Consider the following 17,976-nt stretch of genomic DNA (forward strand, 5'->3'; position numbering starts at 1 on the left):
GTCGGGCGGACGCGCTGCGAGCCTCCGTCCCCAGCCATTGGCTCCTGCACCTTGTAGCCCCGCCCCTCACGCTCCGCCTCCCCTCCCCCATCCAAACGAACTGTCCCTCGGGGCCCGCGCTGTCGAGTCAGGTAAGGTGGGACCGGGAGAGAGGAGGCAGTCACCTTCTCGTGAGCAGATCGCCTGAGTTTTCAGGCGCCTTCCTTTTGGGAACCCAGGAGTTCATCCCCTTTCTGCCCCCCAACCTCTAGTTCCAGCTTTGGGAGTAGAACCTGCGGGAGAGGTATTGGGAAGTAGGGGCTTACCGGATAAACCGGATAAACGGGTGGGAGTGGAATGAAGATCGCGGCGTGTACCCTCCTGCTCTAGATTTCTCTTTCCTCAGGCCACTTGTTGAAGGCCTTTTGGCACCTAACGGCAGAATTGTTTGAATTGGGAATATCTCAGTTTGCTAGGGGGTACTGATTACAGTGGAAGACTGGTTTCTATCATGGGCACTTCTCTACGTAGCTCTGGGGGTCCTTATTGTCTAAAGCCCGGTTTCGGGGTACCCTTGTGTATGAGGGGTTATCTCCTGGACGGCTGTGAGAAATCTCTGGCCTTATTTAGACAAACCAGAGCCCCATCCCTAGGTAGGATACCTTACACACGTCTTCACTTCTATTCCTCATGAGGGTGGTATGACATACAGGTATTATCATCCTCAGTTTTCATCAGGAGACCTGGAAGAAAAAGGGATTCACACAATGACTGATGGGTAGAGCCACTGACCCTTTTATTTTGGAAATTTTCAAACACGTACAAAAGAATAACAATGAATTTCTTTGTACTCATCACCAATGTGGTTTCATCTCTCCTCACCCAGTGCATGCCTCCCCAAGATTTTGAAGCAAATCCCAAATTTATCATTTCATCTGTAGATATGTCGTCAGTACCTATCTCTAAAATATAAGAACCCTTTAAAAAACTGACAAAACTTATCACACCTAAAATAAATAACAGTAATCCTAATATCAAATATTTAGTCAGTATTCAGATTTTCCTCTGTCTCATTTTTTTCTGGTAGCTTTATCTTTTTTAACAGCTTTATTGAGATATAATTTACATACCATACAATTCACCCATTTATTTAATTTTTAAACATATGTCTTTATTGATTTCAGAGAGAGGAACAGAGAGGGAGAGATAGAAACATCAATAATAAGAGAGTCATTGATCCTGCAAGCCCCGCACTGGGGATCGAGCCCAGAACCTGGGCATGTGCCATGACCAGGAATCAAACTGCGTTCTCCTGGATCCTAGGTCAATGCTCAACTTCAGAGCCACGCCAGCCGGGTTCCATGTACATTTATTTTAGACCCCTCTTGTCAATTTTTACAAAAATCCTGCTGTGATTTCAATAGGAATTGCATTGAATCTATAAATCAAATAGGAGAGAATTGACTTTGTTATACTTGGAGAGTTTCAACTCATGAGCATGTTATATCCCTTCATTTATTTAGGGCTTCTTTATTTTCTCTTAATAATGTGTTTGTGTGTGTGTGTGTGTGTGTGTGTGTGTGTGTGTGTAAAGGTCTTGCTCAGCTTTTGTTAAAATTATTCCTAGGCATTATATGCCTTTTGGTATTATTATAGAAGGTATTACTTCTAAATTATTACTTTCTAGAGGCAGGCATATTCTTGGTATCTTTTCCAGGATGGTGGGGACTCCATGTTCCTATCCACACAAGTATAAAAGGGTTGGGGAAGCCTTGGGTTTTTGTAAGATTGGTCTTTTCTTTCCTTAGCTCATACAACTAAAATCTAAAGTTCTTTATATCCTTAAGGTCAAGAAAGAAGGAGGCCCCATCCCTGCAGAAGCAGGAACTAGAGTCTACTCAGGATGATGACTATTAGTGAAAACAAGGAGTCCCAAGGTGATAATTCCCAGATGTCTAGATCTTCAGATTTCCAACCTGTGATATCTAGGTCTTCAGATTCCAAGGTCGTGATTGCTAGATCTCCCAATTTCAAATCCATGATTGCTAGATCTTCAGATTCCAAGTTGGTGATTGCTAGATCTTCAGATTCCAAATTCGTGATTACTAGCTCTTCAGATTTCAAGTCCACGATTGCTATATCTTCAGATTCCAAGTCTGCGATTGCTGGATCTTCAGATTCCAAGACCGCGATTGCCGGATCTTCAAATTCCAAGTCCATGATTGCTGCATCTTCAGATTCCAAGTCTGTGATTACTACTACCTCAGTTTCCCGAATAGAAAACTCCGAGTTGTTGCTTACTGAAGCATTGCATGGGGAGGGACAGAATTTTGACTGGCTTGAAGATAATTACAAAGGCAGAGACAAAAATGAGCAAAAGGATGGAGGCCTCATTGACCGACCATCCTGGGCCAATAAAATGGAGTATCTCCTGGCCCAAGTGGGCTACTCCATTGGGCTGAGCACCATCTGGCGCTTTCCTTATCTGTGTTTTCACAACGGAGGTGGTAAGCCTGGGACCAGGAATCTCGAATCCATGAAGGGAGGAGGAGCCAGAGGCTAGTCCTGGCTACTCTGGGGCCTCTGAGATACGTAGGGCTGAGGATTTTTAAATCCTGAATGGGGCAGGAGCCAAGTATGTGAACACCTAGGACCTTGGCAGGGTGGGAGCAGGACATCGAAATACTTGGGTTCATAAGGATGGTAGAGCTGGAGGTATGGGTCAGGACTGGGAGTAGAAACTAAGTATCTGGGTCTTCTAGGAACTGGGAACTGAGGGACTGGACACCTGGGACTGTGAGGGATGTAGAAATAGTTGAAGCCTGATGCCCTTGACCCTGAGAGAGGTCACTGGTAGGGAACGTGTTTTCCTGGACTCCCGAGAAAGTCCAGGAACTAAAAAGCCAGATGGCCCTCAGAGCCCCTCCTGAATCCCTTGCACAGGGAGTTTTGTCATCATCTACATCCTTATGCTGTTCTTGGTCGGGTTTCCTCTCCTTGTGCTGGAGATGGCAGTTGGTCAGAGGATTCGTCAGAGCAGCATTGGTGTGTGGAAGAACATCAGCCCCTGGATTGGTGGTGTGGGGTATACCAGCCTCCTGGTGAGGAGCCCTGGGCTGCCCAGGCCTACCCTTTACACCATCCCCTATCCCAACCCTTGTCCTGGAATGAGTTCCCTGATTTCACTTCCTTTGGTCAAATCCCTTCAGTTCCCCAATCCCCTGTCAAATCCCCTCCCTTCTGCTGGCCTACCTTTCTTCCCCTGCCTCCAGAATTCTTCATGGTCCCTAGGTATGCTTCATCGTGGGCTTGTACTATAGTGTGCTCATGGCTTGGAGTCTCTACTATTTGGCTCAGTCTTTCCAGTCTCCACTGCCTTGGGAATTATGTCCCTTACTGAGGAACTCCAGTAATTTTGGTGAGAAGAAAGGGAAGAAAAGGGCAAGTGGGAGGGCTGAGAAAAGAACAGGGGAATGAAGAAAGAAGAGGATTGTTGAGAGAATAGAGATGAGCAGGCGGGTGATGAAATGGGACTGGGGGGAGGGGTAAAGGGGAAGAAGGGGAAGTACCTGGGTTTGCAGTTTCCTCCATGGCCAGTTCACCTCAGATCCTGAATGTACACGGACAACGTCCACCGTATACTTCTGGTACCGGCATGTACTGAAGGTCACAGATGAAATTGAGATAGGTGGGCTACCAGTCATGCACCTCAGTGTCTCTCTCTTTGTGACCTGGTTAATTATTTGCATCTCCATGATCAAAGGGCCGAAGTCCGCTGGAAAGGTGAGCTACCTCTAACTTACTAATCTGATGGACTCCCTTCTACCTGAGACCCCTAACATTCTCCCAACCCGATGCCTGTAGGTCTCCACTTCTCACTCCTCCTAATAGGACCTCTGATTCCCAATAGCTTTGATCCTCCTCTCCTAGCTTTTGCCTTTGCTGAGCTCTTTTTCTCAACCACACTTCCTACCCAGATGCTGTATGTCTCAGTATTCCTTCCCTACATCATCTTTTTCTGTGTCCTTGCCCGGAGTCTCATGCTGAAAGGAGCAGGATTTGGTCTCCAGAGTTTGTTGGTTGCTAAGGTGAGGTGCCCCCCACCCTTTAATCCTCTTACCCCAATGGTTGTCAGTCTGGTAGAGGCCCTCCGAGCTCCCCCACACTCCCTTCTGCTCATCCATCTCCATCACCGTGTGCCTCTCTCCCCGTTAGATACCAATTTGCACGGCACTTCTCCCCAGGTGCCAGCCCTGTACTCTATGGAAGTGTGGCGCCGGACAGGGAACCATCTCTTCTTGTCCATGGGCTCCGGCTTTGGCAGCTTCACTGCAATCAGCTCATACGTCCCTCGGTCCAACAACTGCATCATGGATGCCTTTGCTGTGGCTCTTCTCAACATGGTTATCTCAGTGACTGCCACGGTGTTTGTATTTTCCATAATGGGCAACCTGGCCACACTGAACAATGAAAAATGTTACTTGATGTGAGCCCAGTCTTTCATATGGAGAGCATCACAAAGACCCAAGTCTTAGAAATAGCTCATAGAACTCCAGCCTAGGCCCCCATTCCTCGGGGATGTTGGCTCAGTCAACGTGGGTCTCTCAAATTGGAGCCTCCTAAACCTTAGAAACACTTGAATCTCTTTCTCTCTTTAAGAGCTGCCTTTCTAAACTAAGAAAACCCCAAACTTGGACATTTTCAAAGATGTGTTTGCCCCATTCTTAACTGGAGACTGGCATGAAAAAATTAGGGGGTAACTTCAGCTGAACCAGTAGACCTAAAAAAGGGCACACAGCACCAGAGCCCCCAGATTCATTTCAAAAATACTTATCAGACATTTATTTATAAAACATCTATCTACCAACTACTTTTGAGTTCTGGAAACATAGCCGATGATGAATCAGACCACCATCCCTGCCCTCAGAAAAATCAGTCTTTTGAAGAAGCAGATACTAAACAGATCATCAGGACTTAGATGATAACTGATAGTAGGATGGTGGGGACACACAGAAGAGGGAGCTTCTAACTTCCTGGGGCAGTCAGAGAAGGCTTCCTAGTGGAGGCAGTTCTGGCTGAGTCTGTCTCACTAGTATTCTTTCAAATATTTTCCATTCATAAACCTATACGTAAAATTTTTTAAAAATTGGATCATATTATACTACCTTCTGCAACTAGTTGATTTGACCTTATGAAAATAGACCTTGAACAGCTTTCCATGGCAGTAAATAGAGTTCAGTGAGCTGAGTAAGGATTTGTAGGAATTTACCACATGGAAAACGGGGGTGGGAGCAGAACTGGGATAGGCAGAGTTAGGGTAGTTCTGGGCAGAGAGAATATCATACCAAAGGTACTGAGACAAGAGAGTGTGGCAAGTTGAAGGTTTAATAGTTGCTGTGACTGAAGTGTCAAAGATGAGGACACGCGAGTGAAGAGGTTGGAGAGGCCAGAAGGTCAAGAAAGCTGAGGAGCTCCCATGGGACCCTGAGATTGTTTAGGAGGTGGTAAGGCTCCTAAAACCCTCAATCATACTACAGGAAAGACCCCTCCAGGGATCCACTTCAGTCAGAAATCCTCTAGCCTCACACAGACACCTTTGGGATTGTGGGAGTAGATCTCAGGCCTTGCACACCGGGATCCCTGAGACCTCAGTGTCAGCATAGGCTTTACTCTGCACCAGATCAGAAGCGAAGCTAGTGATCTCCTTTCTCATCTAGGATATAAGAGAGGAGAAGTTATTTTAAAGGCCCAAATGGTTTTATATGATTCCATCCCTGCCCCCAGGAATGCTGAGAAAGTGATGAATCTGGTCACTGCCGGGGTGCTGCCTCCTGAGCTCCGGCTCCCAGAGAGTCTGTATCAGCATATGAGCTACAGCTACCCCACATGGTTTGGCAACCTCCCTGAACAAGCCAAAAGCATGGCCCAACCCTATTTGTCCAATTGTGACATATCTGAGAAATTGAAGGAGGTAGGTAAGGGTTGGGGACGTGTCCCTGGAGTTCCCCCTCATACCCATCCCCCAGTGCACTAGAAGCTCCAGCTCTCCTTAGCTGTCTGTAGAATCCAGGCAGGCAATTTTCAGCAGCATCCTGGACAACCAAGATAAGGTTTAAGGCCTCCTTTTGTGATAGGGCAATTATAGGCTCTGTAGCACCAAGCACTAGAGTTTATATAAGCCTGTTCAGCTCAACCCAAAAGAGCCACTAGACCAGCAGCTGTCATAGGAGGAAGCCCTCATGCCTCAAGGCCAGAAGAGTATAATGTCCACTAACAGTGCTACTGATATTTTCCTGGGGGACGGGACAGGAGCTGAGTTAGTACTTTACAGGCTGAGCTCTGACCCCTTCCCACTCCTCCCTCCACTTACAGGTTATGGAGGGGCCAGGTGTAGCCATTGTGGCATTTACTGACATCATCTCTGTGTTTTCTGGATCCACCTTCTGGTCTATCATGATCTTCGTGTTCCTGGTGACCATGGGGCTGAGCACTATGCTAGGGATCCTGCAGGGCCTCATCACCCCTCTCCAGGACACCTTCTTGCCCCTTAGGAGACATACAAAGCTGCTCACAGGTACTCTGACCTATGACCCCACTCTCACCTATGGCCATTGTTTAGCTTAACAACCTTGCTTGAATTCTGACCTTGATCCGAGCCTGATTTTTCCCTACAGTGGGTGTCTGTGTGCTTATGTTCCTGGGCAGCCTCAACTTCGTGCGGCCCTCGGGCAGCTACTATGTGAACCTGATGGATGATTACTGGGCATCTTTGCCTCTCTTCTTCATTCTCATCTCAGAGAACATGGCCATGGCCTGGATCTATGGGGCCCGGAGGTGATGTCCCAAGCCCAGGATCTCCTTCCATGCACCCACACAGCCAGGGTCTCTAGGGAGCGTGGGCCCCTCCTGCTCTCACTGGCAGGTCTCTGATCCCAGGGCTATGGACAGCACCCAGGAGGGTAGGAAGGAGAAAGGTATGGGCTGGTTTCCGGAGAATATAGATGAAAAATGGCAAAGCGGTGAACAGTCTATAGCAAGTCTTAGGGACTTCCGAGCCCTACTTATAACCAGGATAGTCTGGGCATCCGAAACATGCAACCCCATGCTTTTCAAAGTGTGCTCTATGGACCAGCGGCACTGGCCTCACCTTGGAGCTCATTAGAAATGCAGAGCCTCAGGTTCCATCCCAGACCTATGCACACTAACATTTGAGAAGCACTGTATCATCCAAGGGTAGTGGTGTTTCCAGGCGATAGCGGTTCTCTACATCAGTTGGCTCATTCACATACTCACTCGCACTCAAGTATTTCTTAGGGCCTCCCACATGCCAAGAAGTCCTTGTGGTGAGTACCGCAGATGCTAGGATAAGTTATAGTTAGTCAAGACATAGAAGCAGATCCATGGGCAGGGTGGTAAGTAAGCCTATGATCGAGGCAGCCAAAGGTGCTATAAAAACAGGTGGTTAGCTAAAGAGAGCTGAACAGTCGGGCAAGGAGGGGATGCCTGGACAGAATCTAGACAGATGGAGGGGAGTTTATCAAGGGAGAGAGAGAAGGGCATTCTAGGCGGAAGGAACCAGACTTGCATATGTAATGGGCTTAAGAAAGTGTACGAAGGACAGCTGACTATATGGTCTTGAAGAAACTACGTTTAGGAACTTGGCTTTTGTCCTGAAGGTAAAGGGGGATAGAAATGGTATTTTTAAAAACCTGGGGCTGGGACAGAAGTTAGCCCAAAAAGGGATGCATTAGAGGTAAGAAGACTGGTTTGGAGATGAACAGAAAGGTCTAAGAAATGTTAAGGGCTCTCACCAAGGCTAGGTTTGGACTGACACCAAAGGCTGGGTAATACTTGAATGGCCCTTCCAAAGCCTTATGACCCTTCCTCCCAGGTTCCTTGCAGACTTGACAATCATATTGGGCCGCCCTATCTCCCCCATCTATCGTTGGCTGTGGTGTTTTGTGTCTCCACTTGTGCTGCTGGTCCTGTTTGTAAGCACCCTGACTCATCTGTATCTGAAGCCCATCACTTACATGGCCTGGAACTCAAGCATTGTGAGCCTCCCTCCACAGACCCCAGACTCCCTTAGGGAGTGGGGAAAGACTTTTCAATCCACTCTTGCCTCTGGGACCCAGCCCTCTTATTCCCTGGGGACTCAGTTATCTAGTCTCTTGCCTTGGTTCACCTCCTACCCCCAGCTTTGCATCTCACTTCAGAGAACCTGGGTATTCTAAACCCTCCTCCCTTTTCTCCACAGTCAAATGAGACAACCGATAATTATCCATCATGGGCTAAAGTCCTGCTCGTATTGCTCATTGTCGTCACCATCTTGCCCATCCCTGCCTACTTCTTGTACACCCTCTTGAAGATGATTTTACCAGTCTCCAGGATGAAGCGCAGGGGTACAGTGTTCATTAGACATGAAGATAAAGGGGATAAATCACAGCCCCGCCCACGCCTTCATGTGGGGCTAAACCAAAAGAAGATGAATAAAAGTAGATAACCAGAGAAACAAATCTGCCATGTGAGTAATTTCTCTTGTAAACAAAGACTTGGCTTATTCAGCATAAGATCACTGGCTTTTCAAAGTGGGACTCCCTGGCTGGCAAGTTGACATTAAAAGAGGTAAATGTAGCACCTGCTAATATAATTGAACCTAAAGCCTTTTGTTTTTCTGGATTGGGAAGGTTTTTCTGGCTGATGGAGATCAATATAGTCATTCTGCACATCTCCCACACTTTCCCTCCCCAGACTGGTGTTCTTCGACTTCCAGAATCTGGCTGATGGTGACTGCTGACACTGCTTCTCCTAGGCTACCTTCCTCTTGAAGTTGGTTTATGTAAGGTCTGGTCCCTATGAAACAAGGGCAAAAATGGTGGTGGTAAAGTCAGTTGAGTGAAAATTTATTTTTGTCATTAAAAAAAAGTCTCCAAATCCCACTCTTGCCTTCCCTTGACTCTGTTAAACTCAAATGCTAGAATTCCAGATCTCAGCCTGGTGCTTCCTGTAAGTAAACTGGACCAGAGTGGGACAATTTACTTAGAAAATGGTGGGTTCACTGATTATGGCAAAGTGGTTAAATATCTGCTAGCTGGTGACCTCCTCACATATCTCTTAAATACTTGGAATAGTTGATTACTTTACCAAGTCTACCAATGGACTTAAAACTTCACACAACTGCCCTGGCCAGCGTGGCTCAGTGGTTAGAGCATCCACCCCCACACTGAAAGATTGAAGGTTCCAGTACTTCAGTTGTGGGTTCACTCCCTGCCCCGTCAGGGCGGGTTCAGGAGGCAACGAATGGATGTATTCTCTCACATCAGACTCACATTGACGTCTCTTTCCCTCCCTCCCTCCCTCTCTCTCTCTCTCCCTCCCTCTCTCTCTCTCTCTCTCTCTCTCTCTCTCCCCTCCCTCCCTCCCTTCTACTCTCTCTAAAAAGCAACAGAAAAAATATCCTCAGGTGAGTATTAACAAAAAACCCCAAAACACAACTTTACACAACATCCTATATTTTTACTTAGGTGGTCTAGGAGCCTGAAGGAAGGGTATTTGGCAAGAAATGGTGGGGAGAGGAGAGGTTGACTGCACAAATTGAAGACTCAAGGGGGACTTCAGTTGGAGCAATGTGACAATAAAATAAGACAGACAAAACACACCATATTCTAAGACATCTAAAATATAAAATAAAATATATCTTAACAGTCCTCTTTAAATGCCTAGGTGAGCTTAAAAGAAATTAAGGGAAACCTTTAAGAGGTCAAAAATTAAGTCTAAGCTTGAATTCAGATAGATAAGCAAATGTTAAAGCTAACAACTACTTTGAGGCAATTGTCACTCTCTGTTAATTCAGAGAGTTTGGTTTTAAAGGCAGGTGAAGACAGAGTCTTGGGTCCATGAAAGAAAAGGAAACCTTCATACATAGAAAGTTGAAAGACTATGTCCTCTGGAACGGAGTTAGATAGGTCCTGTCTCTGATAGGAGGGAAGTACTGTCTTTTTTGAGAATTTGTAACCCCAAACCATCTCTCATGTGGGATTTTGGTTCAAATTTACATGAGCTGTGTAGTCTGAAAAATCCAAACTGAGATTAATATAAAATGTTCTTGGCCCCAGAATCTATCAAAAGTAAATATAAATAATCTATGGGGGAAACCGATCCTCTATCAGGCCTCATAGAATTCCCAGATAAACTTTCAATGAACACGAGATCACAAAAAGAAGTCACAAAACACACAAGGAAACAAGGCACCCTAAGAGAGGGTTAGCAGAACCAACAAGTAACAGAATCAGACCTATAAAGACCTAATGTACCAGAATTATCAGGTACACAATATAAAATAAATGTGCTTAATATAAAGTCAAAAAGAGGTAGTTGAGTTTAAGAGCAAGGAAGAAGAGCTTCTCAGATTGATCAGAGTATTTGAAAAAGAACCAAAAAGAACTTTCAGAAATGAAAAAAATCATTACTATTAAAAGCATCAATGGATGGGTTAAACAGCCAATTAGAAAACTAGGAAAGGAAACAAATCTAAAGAAATTACCAATAATGTAGCCCAGAGGAACCATGGTATAGAAAATATGAGATTGAGAGACATGGAGGACAGTGGGAGAAAGTCCAACATCTAATAGGAGCTCCAGAAAGAGATCATTGGACGAATAGAGGTGAGGCACTATGTAAAGAGAAAAAAGGCGAACATTTTCCAAAATATAGAGAAATAATAACAATGATTAATTTGTAAGGTTGAAAAACTGACAAAGAGTCAGCTGTAATTGAAAAATTAAAAAAATGATTTAAAAATTTAAAAATAAAAAAAAATTAAAATAAGAAACTGACAGAGAACTAAAATACTGGACAACAATAACACATAAGCTAGAAACAGAGCATTCACCTCAACAAGATAATGTTAAACTTTAGACTTTGATAAGGATGCATGTTAAAATTTTAAAATAACTACTAAAAAATTACCAATTATAGAAACAATCTATAATTTCTGTATTAAAGTAAATAATGATAGCTTCTCTAACAGATCAAATACAAAATCTCACTGATGCCATATAATCACATTTTATTTCCTGCTTACATCAGAATATAGAAGATCATAGCCTGGGATGGGGGAGGTGCTCTACTTCCCTACTTCCCTCAGTCATTAGGGACTTCTTTCATCTTGGGGCTCTTCTCTAGATTCTGCAGTTCTTGCCAGTGAGCCAGTGGATGGGAAAAAATGAGTTTTATGGACCAGGTCTGAAAGTGGAGCACATCACTTCTGTTCCCATTCCATTGGCCAGAACGAGAAGGCTGGCAGGACAGAGGAGTGAAGTTATTAGAAAGCACTCATAGTCTCTGCCACATTCACAAACTGCCAGAGGAAAAAAAATCAAAGAAAAATCCACCCAAAAGAATGCAAAATGAAATGTAGAAAAAGTGGGACAAGCAGAAGATAAAATATTAGAAATCCACATATACTAGTAATCACAACTATTTACAAATGAGCTATTACTAGTTAAAAGACAAATATTGAAGGCTGAATGTTTTCAAACCCAGCTGTCTGTTATTTGTAAGACTCACCTGTATAACACAAGGACACAGGAAGATTTAAAGTAAAAGGAAGGAGGAAGTTAAACCAGGTATATACCAAACAAAAGACAAAATACACATTACAGCAATAAAATATTATTTGAGATAAATAGGTTAAGAAGTATTTATGAGGAAGATACAAAAATTACAAATTGCATTGACCTAATAATATAGCTTCAGAAATATAAACCACACAGGACTATGAGGAGAAATGGACAAATCCAACATTTTGGTGGAAAACTAAGGCATCTTTATCAGGAAACCACAGGTAAGTGGGAAAACAGTAAATACATAGATTCAAACACAGTTAACAAGCTTGACATAATGGACAGTATGCTGAATCCTGTATTTAAGACTGAGAGAATACACATCTTCTCAAGCACACGGAATATGAATTTGTTCGCAAGGAAAGAGGAGAAACAAGATGGAGGCGCAGGTAACAGCTGCCCCCGCCGCCTCCCGCAACCACATCAAAATCACAGCTAAAACGCAGAACCACCATCACTCGGAGCCTCCTGAAATCTGGCTGAACAGAAGCCCTACAACCAGGGAGCTGAAGGAGCACCGAGAAGGTAGGAGGGGCAGATGCGCAGGCGGGTGGGGGCTGGATCCCGGAGACCCGGCGGCGGGCCCACACCCGGTGCCGCGGGTAAACCCGGGAGGGAATCTCAGCGGAGGAGTTTCCCGGAGGAGTGAGGGGTCCCAGCCCCACAGCAGGCCCCCAGCCCAGGGCTCCAGAGCCGGGAGGAGACTTCCCACAACTCCGGGCTGTGAAACCAGCGGGGACTGTCCCTGAGGGTCGTGGAGGCCGCGGGAGCCCCAGCAGCTCCTCTAAAGGGCCCGGCGCGGACTCACTCGGACGCTCCCTCTGAGCCCAGCGCCGGGCAGCAGCCTGAAGGGACCCCGGACACTCGGGGGGAACTAACCTGCCTGAGATCCGGGCGAGAGGTGGAGGGGCGGCTTCCTCCCAGGCAGAAGGGCTGGCGGAGGCCATGGCTCCTGTGGCGAGTCCTCCCCGCACACAGCTGGCAGGCAGGCGCCGTGTTTGAATCGCCAGCACCTGACTCTCACCTTTGGCCCCGCCCCGTGATCCCCGGAGGCCCCGCCCCTCCCCACCTGCAGCTCATCCAGGCCATTTCCAGGGGCTTTTCTGTGCACGTGGCCTCTCGAGCCTCATGCTTAGGACTTTCCCCAAATCTCTCAAACAAGCAGCAGCTGCCCCATAGGGCTTGATAAGTGGCCCCAGGCCTGGCACTAGCGGCAGCTGCATTGGCTCATAGCTTGGCCTCTCCTGGGCACCTCCAAGCCCAGCACAAGCACCAGCCATCTAGGGACTGCTGTGTAGCTCATGCTGAATGGCCCTGGGCAAGGCACTGGCAGAGGCTGACTTTGCACCTCCAGGAAGGCCCCAAGAGACAACCCTACCACATCCATGAGTGACACACTCAAGGGGCGCACTTGGTGAACACCAAAGCCCCACTGAAGTAAATCCTGCTCCATAGGGGTGTCTCCAGCACAGCAGCTCTTTGGCTGTAGCTGCAGCTGGTCCTCACAGCTGATTGGCCGGGGCATCAATTCCTCCCAGTGACACCAACAGCAACCAAGGCTCAACTGCAACAGGACAGTGCACACAGCCCACACAGGGGAGCACCTAGAAGGCCCAGCTCAGGTGACTGAGGAGGCTGAGTCACTGGGCCCTACAGGACACCTACTACACAAAGCCACTCTACAAATTCCAGGAGACACAGCAGCTCTACCTAATAATAGAAACAAACACCTGGAAGCAGCCAAAATGTGGAGGCAAAGAAACATGTCACAAAGGAAAGAACAGAAGAAGTCTCTAGAAGAGGAACTAAATGAAATAGATCCAAGCAAGCTAACAGATACAGAGTTCAGAATTTTGTTTATAAGGATGTTTAAGCAGACTATTAGGGAAATAACTGAGAAAATCAATAACATAATAAAGTACCGATTTGAAATGAAGGCTACACGAACTGAAGTGAAGAATAATTTATAGGGAATCAACAGTAGAGTAGAGGACGCTGAGAATCAAATCAGCAATTTGGAACATGAGGAAACAAAAAACACCCAACCAGAAGAGCAAAAAGAAAAAAGAATCCAGAAATATGAAGATAGTATAAGGAGCCTCTGGGACAACTTCAAGAGGCCCAACATTCGTATTTTTGGGATGCCAGGAGGGGAAGAAAGACACCAAGAAATTGAAAACCTATTTGAAAAAATAATTACAGAAAACTTCCCCTACCTGGGGAAAGAAATAGACTTACAAGTCCTGGAAGCACAGAGGGTCCCAAACAAGAGGAATCCAAAGAGGCCCACACCAAAACACATCATAATTAAAATGCCAAAGGTTAAAGACAAAGAGAGAATCTTAAAAGCAGCAAGAGAAAAGCAGCTAGTTACCTACAAGGGAGCACCCATATGACTGTCAGCTGATTTCTCAACAGAAACATTGCAGGCCAGAAGGGAGTGGCAAGAAATATTCAAAGTGATGAAAAACATGGAACTACAACCAATATTGCTCTACCCAGCAAAGCTATCGTTTAGAATTGAAAGTGAGATAAAGAGCTTCACAGATAAGAAAAAGCTAAAGGAGTTCATCACCACCAGACAAGCACTACAGGAAAAGTTGAAGGGTCTTCTTTAAGAAGAAGCTAATGAACAAAAGAATCTGACGAACTAAATAGATCCAGAGACATTGACACATGCAACAGACGATCATATATCAGAGGGAAGGGGGATGGAGGGTGGGAAGAGATTAATCAAAGAAGTAATATGCATATATGCATAACCCATGGACACAGTCAATAATGGGGTGAAGGCCTGGGGAGGGAGTGGGAGCGAAGTGGAGGGGGTCCATTGGGGGGAAAAACGGGACACCTGTAATACTCTCAACAATAAAGATAAATTTTTTTAAAAAAATTGTTCACACAGTAATCCATAGCACAGCCCTGGCTGGTGTGGCTCAGTTGGTTGAGAGTTGTGTGGGGGCACTGAAGGGCTGTTGGTTCCATTCCTGGTGGGGGGCACACGAGAGGCAGCCAACAGATGCTGCGTTTTTACATCACTGTTTCTCTCTTCTCCCTTTCTCTCTCTCTCTAAAAATCAACAAACTATTAGTCAAAGAAAAAATTCATAGCACAAGCTTCAACAAATTTCAGATAATTATTATACAGACCATGTTCTATAACCACAGTGTAATTACATCAGGTATGAACAATGAAAATATAACAAAAGAAAAAGCCATACCATTGGACATTTAAAAATCACACTTTAAGAAAATCATGGGTCAAGGGCTACTTCATAATGCAAATTAGAAGCTACATAGAAGTAGGCATAAAACATATCAAATTGCTGGGAGGGAGCTCTATCAATAAATGAATTTTTAATTATATTTCAAAAGAAGGCTGAAAGTTGATGAGCTAAATGTCCAATTTAAGGAGCTAGAAAAAGAACTGAACAAGCCCAAGATAAATGAAAGGAAGAAGAAATAAGTGGAAGAAATGAGCGATGTAGAAAATAAGACCAGCGCAGTCAAAAGCTGAATAAATAAATTAAATAAATAAATGGGGTTTTTTTTACAAATGCAGCTGAGATTCCAAAAAGTTAATAAGAGAAGTCAATGAACAACTTTCAGCCTTGAAACAACCGAATGAACCAAGTGTTACAGGACGGGGAGGGGCTAAGCCCTTAGCTGGAGGGCGGGGGTCTCAGGCTGCCTGGGAGCCCCGGGGGGTTGCCCTGGGGGGCCGCAAGGTGGCGGTGGGGTTCGCAGCCGGGGTGGCTGCTCAGAGGACAACCGCTGTGCGAGGCGCCGCTGTCCCCGGTCTCCTCGTGGACACCTGCTGGGAAGAGCTCGGCGCGGCCGCGGAAAGCGCCCAGTGTCGGGGAGTTAGAGCGGCGGCCCTGAGGGGGCGCTGCCTGTGGACCCCGCGGGCTCTCACCTGCGCCCCGTGCCTCCGGCTCGTGGCTGCCAGCGCTCAGCGCGTTAGGCCTTCCCAGCCCGCTCTTCGTAGAGAAGATTTGGGGATTCGTACCCCAAATCCAGTCGTTAATTCCGTCTGTTTTCTCTCTTGCGTCTCAAGTTTCCTGTTGTCCAGAAGTCTAAGGTTCTTTTTTTTTTTTTTTTTAAGATTTTAAAACAATTTTTAGAGGGAGATTTTTAGAGAGAGAGGAATGGAGAGGGGGAGAGAGCGGGGAACGGCCCACAGCGGGGATCGAGCCCGCAACCCGGGCGCGTGCCCTGCCCCGCAGTGGAGCCAACTGCGGGCCCTGAGCCCAGACGGGTGACCGAGCAGGAGCGGGGCCAGGGGCTGGGCCGGGGGGCTGGGGGCGCCTCGGCTGTGCGCACCTTAGGTGAGCTGCCTGAATCGCCTTCCCGCTGCAGCGAGACGTGCAAACCGCCTCCGGCCGGAAGACGTGGCTCCGGCGGACCTCGGACCCCCGCGCGCACGGCGCGCCCCGCCCCCCGGCAAGTGCCCGCAGAAGCGACCGGTCTGCTCCGGACTCGCGCGCCAGTGGCGGGTAAAGGGGGGTGCAGGAGTCCTGGCCCCCACCTCCTGACCTCTCGGGGACCCAGGCGTCTGTTCCCCGGCCAGCACCCCTCCACCTCTGGACCCGGACCCCCGAGCCTCCCCTCCCGTCTCCCTTTCCACGAATTGAGGGACCCAGGCGCCCTGAGTCGGGGAGGGGCGGGGCGGCTGGTAAACGCTAGCGGGTGCGGCAGGAGTCGGGGGGCGCCTCGCAGCCCCGGCCGCCTGCCCTCTCCCGCGCTCTCCCCCCTCGCCGAGGCGGCGGATGGAGCGGCCCCGGAGACGCCGCCTTCCCAGCAGGTGACCGCAGCTGAGGCCCGAGGGGTTGGATGCTGTAGGCGCGCCCCTCGCCCACTCGCTCCCCAGGTGGATTCCTGGGACTCTCCCCTGGGGATCAAGAGTGTCTTAGCCTCCGAACAGGTTGTCGCTTCCTCGATTCTCCGAGAGCCTGGCGGAGAGTCAGCCGAGCAGCGGACGCAAAGGCCGAGCGCGCAAATCCCCGCAGCCCCGGCCGGACCGGTGACCGAGGCCTTTCCCCCGGCGGGCGCCACCTGGCGGCAGAGTGAATTGCAGGTACAGGGCCTTGAAAGGGCGACATGGGGTGGCTGCAGCTGGAGGCAGGGTGGGAGGTGGGGGCCAGACCAGACGCGGGCCGAGCCCGCAGGGGTCCTGGGGGCTCAAGTAACAGGGCTGGCCGGCCCCTCGGGAAGGTTTCAGCAAACGATCGACTTGGTCAGGTTTATATAATGACTCTGGAATATTAAGTAGCCATTAAAAATATTTTAAAAGAATATTACCTAGGAAAATAATCATGATATAACATGGATTTAATCATGATATAACATGAAGGTTTGCCCATGTTTTCTTCTAAGAGATTTATAATTTTACTCTGAAATTTAGGTCTTTCATCCATTTTGGGTTAGTTTTTTTATATAGTGTGAGGAAAGGATCCAATATCATTATTTTTCATGTGTATATCCAGTTTTTCAATACCATTTGTTGCAGAGGCTATCCTTCCCCCCACTGAATGCCCTTGGTATCCTTGTTGAAAATCAATTGACTATATATATGAAGGTTTATTTCTGGGTTCTTTATTTCATTCTATCCTATTGTTCTATATGTGTATCTTTATTCTAGTATCACACTGCTTTGATTACTATAGCATTGTAGTAAGTTTCCAAATTGGTAAATGCGAGTCTTCAACATTGTTTTTCCATGATTATTTTAACTGTAGTAAGTTTCCAAATCGGTAAATTTGAGTCTTCAACATTGTTTTTCCATGATTATTTTAACTGTACTAGGCCTCTCAAGTTTCCATGTGAATTTTATCACCAGCTTGTATTTTTCTTCAAAAATATAACAACACAGTTTTTGCCCTGTATTTTATTTATATAATGTATAACATTAATTGATTTCCAGATGTTGAACAAACTTTGCATTCCTGTGATAAATCATGCTATATAATCCTCAAAGGACGCAGCCTCAGGCATGCACCATCATTTTAGGATGACAGTGGTTTTTAGGATGACTCTCTTTTTCTCTTCTGATCACACCCTGATTTTAAGATCCACTAAATTCCAGATGATTGCTCCATTTTTTGGGAGAATGTTCTAAAGCATAATTGTTCCACAATCTGATTGGACAGTGCTCATTCTATAACAATTATTAAATATTTAAAAATTCTTTTATGTTCGTAAGGTGAGAAAACAGTCTCAATGAGGTGAAAATATTTGCCCAAAGTCAATAACTGGTGAGATGGGCCAGGATTTAAACTCTGGCCCTCATTGTTTTAAAATATTCTTTCTCATGGAGTTTTACAGTCCGGCATCTGAGACATGTTCATTAAAATCTGCTATTTTTGGTGACCCCA

At 46.5% G+C, this 17,976-nt stretch overlaps 1 protein-coding gene across 1 annotated transcript; it reads left to right on the forward strand.

Annotated features, from left to right (window-relative positions):
• The first annotated feature begins 76 nt into the window (after positions 1–76).
• Positions 77–8,918, forward strand: LOC308548187 (orphan sodium- and chloride-dependent neurotransmitter transporter NTT5-like). Its single transcript, XM_081119325.1, has 13 exons — positions 77–131; positions 1,827–2,486; positions 2,923–3,080; positions 3,271–3,397; positions 3,587–3,762; positions 3,957–4,067; positions 4,224–4,465; positions 5,764–5,950; positions 6,352–6,553; positions 6,654–6,813; positions 7,871–8,033; positions 8,237–8,503; positions 8,731–8,918. Exons 2-12 carry the CDS (start codon positions 1,883–1,885, stop codon positions 8,480–8,482), a joined length of 2,376 nt encoding a protein of 791 aa, XP_080975451.1. The 5' UTR covers positions 77–131; positions 1,827–1,882; the 3' UTR covers positions 8,483–8,503; positions 8,731–8,918.
• The last annotated feature ends 9,058 nt before the right edge of the window (positions 8,919–17,976 follow it).

The sequence above is a fragment of the Miniopterus schreibersii genome (genome assembly GCF_964146895.1).
Source record: "Miniopterus schreibersii genome assembly, chromosome: 18".
NCBI classification, from domain to species: domain Eukaryota; kingdom Metazoa; phylum Chordata; class Mammalia; order Chiroptera; family Miniopteridae; genus Miniopterus; species Miniopterus schreibersii.

Coding starts and splice junctions, on each gene's coding strand:
- LOC308548187 (XM_081119325.1), top strand. CDS start 1,883: ATGATGACTATTAGTGAAAACAAGGAGTCCCAAGGTGATAATTCCCAG. Junction 3,763..3,956: donor GGCCGAAGTCCGCTGGAAAG/GTGAGCTACCTC, acceptor CTTCCTACCCAG/ATGCTGTATGTCTCAGTATT. Junction 4,466..5,763: donor AATGAAAAATGTTACTTGAT/GTGAGCCCAGTC, acceptor CCCTGCCCCCAG/GAATGCTGAGAAAGTGATGA.